The sequence below is a fragment of the Notolabrus celidotus genome, chromosome 22, assembly GCF_009762535.1.
Source record: "Notolabrus celidotus isolate fNotCel1 chromosome 22, fNotCel1.pri, whole genome shotgun sequence".
Classification (NCBI taxonomy): domain Eukaryota; kingdom Metazoa; phylum Chordata; class Actinopteri; order Labriformes; family Labridae; genus Notolabrus; species Notolabrus celidotus.
In genome coordinates, this window is record NC_048293.1 from 12,797,133 (window position 1) to 12,803,399 (window position 6,267).

Sequence of the window (6,267 nt, forward strand, 5' to 3'; positions counted from 1 at the left end):
CAGCTGACTGAAAGTGCTCCCAAGAAGGATAGCATCCAAGACTGACATTGCAACGGGTCAACCACAGCTTGTAAGCAGCAACAGCAACATGACAACCCTGTCACGCCCGTTGGCTTTGCCACATGCAGGAAATGAAACTTAGTACCTTGCCATGGCACTTTACCTCCTTCCCCTATCCATCAGACTTTTAGCTCCCTTATTTAAGTCCTGGTCTTTTAGCATTGCCTATTTTAATTAATTTAACAGTCAGTCGTTGGTCAATTCAAACTGTAGTGTTTCACCCCACACCCACGTGAAAATCACACCCACAAGGTGCTCAACTGTAATAGCGATCACTGCACTCAGAAATCAGGCTGATACAGGTCTACCCTGTTACACTGTCATAAACATGTGTCTTGCACTACACCACCCTGGTGCATTCAGCAGTATTCTGAAATAAGCTTACTTTCTTGAGGTATAACCTCAGGTGTTGAGCCTACAGAGGTGGTAGATAAGCCCTTAACAGAAACATCTTTACTTCATCCAAACACAAACACAATCTGTGTGAAAGATTGCTTCTTGTGCCAATACTTTGCAGCATTGCCTGTTAATACCATCATCAGTCATTTGTTTTGTGATTAAACAGACACAGAGATCAATATTAGACAATGTGTAGTCAGGAGATTTCAGCCTTTTATCTTCTTAGGTGCAACAAACAAAGACAGCACTCTTGATGGTATCAATTACGATATCAGGTTCAAAACAATATACCGGATATACAGTCAGGAGGTGCTGGAGAGCTGCAGGATAAAGTGCAGTCAGATCATCCACATACATGAGGATGGTTCACTCGACTTCTTCTAATTATACAGCCTGTATTCCAGGCTTTCAACTGCTCAAACAGAGCATGAAAAGTAGAGTTGAAAAGAACAACCCCTCTGTCTGACACCATTACTTACCACAAATGCTACTGAAACACTATTTCAGGACACTTTGATGAAGTGAACCAACGACTTTGTGAAGCATTAAGTTTTAATCAGGCTACAGAATCAACAACAATCTCTTTTGGTCCAGCAGAAGTCTGTCAGGACTTTTGACTGGACGACAAAAGTCCTGAACAGACTAAAAGTATTATACAGTTTTATATACAACACTGCAATGAATCGTGAAGCCAGTGGAACTAATAGCAAGGAGTAGAGATAACCTCAGACTGTTTTTTTTGATCAGAAGTAGAACAGTCTCTCAAATTTAAATGTGTTATAGGCTGGATATGCGTTATATGAGGAATGATTTACAACAGAATCATTACGCTCAGTAATCCCTGCTTTACAGAATTCAGTTTTGACACAACACAATTAAATGTAATACAGTCAACATGAATCAGTGATATCGTCAGTTGCAGATAACCTTTAGTCATCTGTTCCAAAGTTTCTTCAGTTATTCCCTTTTGACATCCAATATTCTTCCCGAGAGAGGAGAGGAGAGGAATGAGGAGAGTTGTGAACTCAGTCATGTAAATAAATATCAATATCTAAACATAATCTCAGTTCATGTGTTGATGGGTACTACCTGTTGTAATGGTTTTAAGTTCTGTTCTCATCTTAGTGCTTAAGAGAGGAGAGGAGAGGAGAGGAGAGGAGAGGAGAGGAGAGGAGAGGAGAGGAGAGGAGAGGAGAGGAGAGGAGAGGAGAGGAGAGGAAAAGAGAGAAGGCAGTGGTGTGATATTCAGTGTGAAAAAGTTAATTTCAAGAGGCGAGGAGGGTTGAACCGGATGTGAACTCTCACACACTATGGTAATCATCTAATATCATCAACAGAAATATCTTACTAACAGTCCCCTTTAAGTAAAAAGAGAGGAGGTGTATGAGAAGTCCTCCTGAAATGTTATTTAACCCTTCACAGGTGACAGAAGTCTTTAATACACTTCAACCTCTCTCTGTTTGGACTCAACACTGTAAAAAGTGTTCCAAACCAAAAGTCAAAACAAAAAGGAAAAGTCTCAGTGTGGTTACATTCTGTGTTTAACACCCTACAACATGCACAAAGAGTGCAAACCACCTCTTAGGCCTCTGATTTTACAAATTCTGTTCAGCTGAGTGATTTGAGTGAAGTCAAAGTCATGTAAAAGATCACTGTATGTTGTCTTGTTTCTTCTCTCACAGTGAACATATTTTACAATATGTGACTACATTAAAACTTCCAGTGAAAGCAATATTCAATCTTACATTATAGTAATCTGTACAGCTGCTTGGGCCTTAATAGAGCATAAAGAACATGTCTATGGTTTGAAAAAAGGCCCTGATAGTAAAATATGTATCAGTGCAACATTTCTTAAGGAGTTCTGTTATCTTGAAAGTGCACAGTCTGTATGGTTTTTCAGGTCAGCAAGGTTCACAGCGAACTCAGAGTGCCAGTCTCTGTTGAAGACCGATTTGAGCTGGCTCTGCAGGGCCTCGGTTTTCCACACAGGGTGGGGAGCATGCTGGGAAATCACCAGACCCACCCCAGCTGTGGTCACAAAGTAATCCCCTGACCAGTTGGAGGTACCTGAGGAACGACAGCACATTATGTGGTTGATTATTGAGCAGTTTATATGCAATGAACTGTGTCCTCAACAAGACATCCTGGAGGTGATCAAACACTCACCTATGTAGGCTACTTTATCAGTCACCATGTATTTATTGTGGTTAACTCTGGAATATGGGATGTCAGACTGGTTTCCCACCGGTACGATGTAAACTTTCTGTAAACAAAGAATAATTTCATTACAAAAAACAGACAAGTGAGGAGGACTTAAGTCTCTACACAGAAGACCATTAATTGTCATACTATCTGGATGCTAATGTCGTGGTGTGGGCTGTCCATCGAGGCTAGAGACTGAAGGAAAGGCAGCATAGCTGGATCAGAGTCTCGCCCGCAGCTGATCAGCATCCGGATCTTAATGTTCCTCTCAAATGCAGCCGTCCTGATAGCATCATCGATGAAGGACCAGTATCTGTTCAATCAAAGAGTTTACAGTGAAGAAAAATGGAGCAAAAAAAAGGGGATAAAAAGGTTTGCCTTTAGAGTTGAGGCTCACCTCTGAGGCTTTTCAAAGCGTGTGGTGGGGAAGTACTCCATGACGGCTACATCAATAAAGCGTTGGGCCTCTGAGATGATGGAGAGAATAGCCTCCAGGTCCTGAGTCCTTGTTGGAGGACAGAACAATGGAGGGGAAGCCTGGAGTGAAAGAGAGATATGGGATAATGATACCAACCGAAACACTTTGGATTCATGAACCCTGACTTCCATGCAGTCTCTGTGCTGGTTTTATAACACACACTGTACAGTCACTTCTTAGTAAATAGAGAAAACAGAGTAACAGTGTTCTGTAAAAGGGAACTGAAAGTTTAAGAACTCACTGCGAGGTAGAGCAAGCTGGACACATTATCACTTTTCACCAGCAGGGGGTGCTCTTTGTTGATCGGAGTGTCATACTGTGCAGGCCAGGGCTGTGGCAGGGAGCTGTTTGACTGTCCCATCACCCAGTAAGACTGGAAAATCTTATGCAGGTCCTTTGCCAAACTGGAGCAGTTGTAGATGACTACACCCAGTTCCTTCACCTAAGGACCAAAGTGAATCGTGAAACTGTCGTACAATGAGTAATAATGTTTCAGATGAGCGTTAGTGGTTGTAGATGTTTGCTCCTACCTGTGTGAGAGCCCTCCAGTCCATGTTTGCACTTCCAATAAACACGTGTTTTCTGTCAACAATCCAAAACTTGCTGTGCAGGACGCCCCTCGTCAAACGTCCAAAGTTCACCTTCCTCACTTGGACTCCTGCAAGCAGCAAAAGAGGAGACAGTGGAAACAATGCATCACAAATCAGATCTTATTAAAGTGAAACAAGAACTAGACTAGTCACTTTCAAACCTTTCTCTTTTAGTATCTTAAAATCTGTGGAGTTTGTTGGAACACTTGGAACGCTGGTCACCAGTCGCACAGATACATTCCTGGAGGGCAACTCTTCAAGATCTTTGAGGATTTGTCTCCCCTGATGAGGACAGACGCAGCATTATAGACTTTTTTTAACATATTCAACAGAAGTTTTACATGTTTCTTTGTGTTTAAGCTGACAACTCACAGGTTTGTCCGAGGAGGAGTTCACATTGATGTCATCCCCAGTTAGGGTCCAGTAGAACGAGACCACATCCACTTGATGCGTTGCAATGGAGATCAGATCATTCCAGGCTTTTTCCAGAGGGATACCGAACGTTTCATTGGCTTTGTATTGCACATACTGAGGGATGCTCTCCACTAGGGTCATGCTGAGAGACAGATAACAATGTGTGATGATGATCATTTAGGAAACCATTGAGAGAGTTAATAAGTGCTGAGATGTAGATAGTGGAGGTTTTATGTATCAGCTTTACAATTACTGTCAAGAGACTGTACAATCCAGGCTCTAAAAAGTTAGGGAGCTGTGTAAAATGCAAACTGAAACAGGAAATAATTATTTACAAAACATTGAAACTCCATATTAAAGTGAAAACAGAATAGAAACAACATATCAAAAGTTGAAACTGGGGACTCCTTTGTCATATTTGGTGTTATAAAAGCAGCAAACTTTTGTAACAGGTGACAACAAAGCAGGACTGCAGGTTGGCCAGTTTAGCACTCAGGCTCTCTTACTACTAAGACATGCTGTTGATGCAACCCCGTACCAGGATGCTGGCTTTTGAAAAAGCTGATGGTCCCTCTCCTGTGTCCACAATTTCAAAACAGAATTTCAAACACTGACTCATCAAACCATAGAACCATTTTCTCCTTCACCTTAGTCCACAGACAGTGGTTTTTGGAAGTTTTTTTGAGCCAATACAGTGATTTCCACTTCAGAGTCATACCTGTTTTTAATGCAGTGCCAACTGAGGGCCCAAAAGTCACAGCCATACAGTATTGGTTTTGGGCGTTGTCTTTTTTTTTTACAGAGATTTCTCCAGATTAATGATATAAAGATGTTTTAATGATGTTACTGTAGATGATGAAATCCCCAAATGCTTTGCAGTGATATGTTGGGAATAGTTGAATAATTTGCTCACGCAGGCTCTCACACTGTTGAACCTCTTCCTGTCTTTTATTCTGAGAGCCTCTCTGGGAGGCTCTTTTTGTATCTAGTCATGTTATCGAACTATGGCCGGTTAATCTAATTAAGTGTGAGATGTTTCACCATTTGTTTTCTTTAAGTATTTTAAAGCCTTTCCAGTCTGTGATTGCAGTTATCCCACCATTTTGAAACATGCTGCTGGTATCAAGCTCACGATGGGCACATCACTTTCCAAAAACATTGACATTTCTTAGTTTCAACATTTGATGGGTTGTTACTGTGCTATTTCAATTAAATGTTTGGTTTCAATGTTTTGCAAGTCACCATGTTTTTGTTTTGATTCACATTTTATCCATTGTCTCAGCTTTTTGGGAAATGTGGTTGTAGAGCACAAAGTAGTTACTGATGTAATCTAATAAAGAGGAAAAAAACAGAAGTCGATTGTTTTACTACATTCAGCTTTGAAAACTGAAATGAATACATAAAGAGTGAGTCTATCTGGTATCATCCAATACATTAGGTCTAAGCTTTTAGAACCTCTTTGTCCCTGAAGCACATTTACCTGCACTGGTCTGAATAGTCGCCACCCACAGCAGCATCCCCAGGGAGTGTCTCATGATCTTTAGTGGCTGCTGGTCTTTCCAGCACAGCAATGGCCAGAACAATACCCAGAACAGTCAGGCAGCCCAGAACCACAGCTAATGCTACACAGCTGGTCGACCTCTGAGAAACAAGGAAAATCATACACAAAGAGAAAAATGTGTCATACAAAGCAGGGAGAGGAATCTGGTGGAATAAATGATCTAAACTCACCCCTTTGTTTGAGTCAGAGCTGTCATCAAGTCTTCTGTACGCAGAGTTCATTTTTTCCTTCTAGCTCTCCTCGTCCTGTTAAACTTCAAAAGCAGGAAATTGTTGTCTAACGCAGTAAAAATCTGTTTTGGCAACACCACTGATGGCGCATACTTTCAAATGCCAGAAGAAGTTTTGTTTCAAAAGTATGAAAACACTCACTGGAGAAGACAAGGATATTTTTCAACAACAAAAAGCTCACAACAGACTTGCTTCCTCCTCTTCTGCTTTCATCCGACACTGAGCTGAAGTGATCTCCCTGATAGCGTTTGTATAGTGGCACGGTTCCTGTTTTCACTTTCATTTCAGCTTTCAGAGATATATTTACTCTGGGGTAAAAAAAAAGGAAACTGC

At 41.2% G+C, this 6,267-nt stretch overlaps 1 protein-coding gene across 1 annotated transcript; it reads right to left on the reverse strand.

Moving 5' to 3' along the window:
• Nucleotides 1-650: 650 nt before the first annotated feature.
• On the reverse strand, nucleotides 651-6,177 carry LOC117805842 (5'-3' exonuclease PLD4). The gene is made up of 11 exons (XM_034674412.1): nucleotides 6,076-6,177; nucleotides 5,875-5,957; nucleotides 5,624-5,784; nucleotides 4,102-4,285; nucleotides 3,891-4,011; nucleotides 3,670-3,797; nucleotides 3,381-3,581; nucleotides 3,059-3,198; nucleotides 2,809-2,974; nucleotides 2,626-2,722; nucleotides 651-2,526 (listed from the first exon to the last, which is right to left on the reverse strand). Exons 2-11 carry the CDS (start codon nucleotides 5,923-5,925, stop codon nucleotides 2,324-2,326), a joined length of 1,452 nt encoding a protein of 483 aa, XP_034530303.1. The 5' UTR covers nucleotides 5,926-5,957; nucleotides 6,076-6,177; the 3' UTR covers nucleotides 651-2,323.
• Between the last annotated feature and the right edge of the window lie 90 nt (nucleotides 6,178-6,267).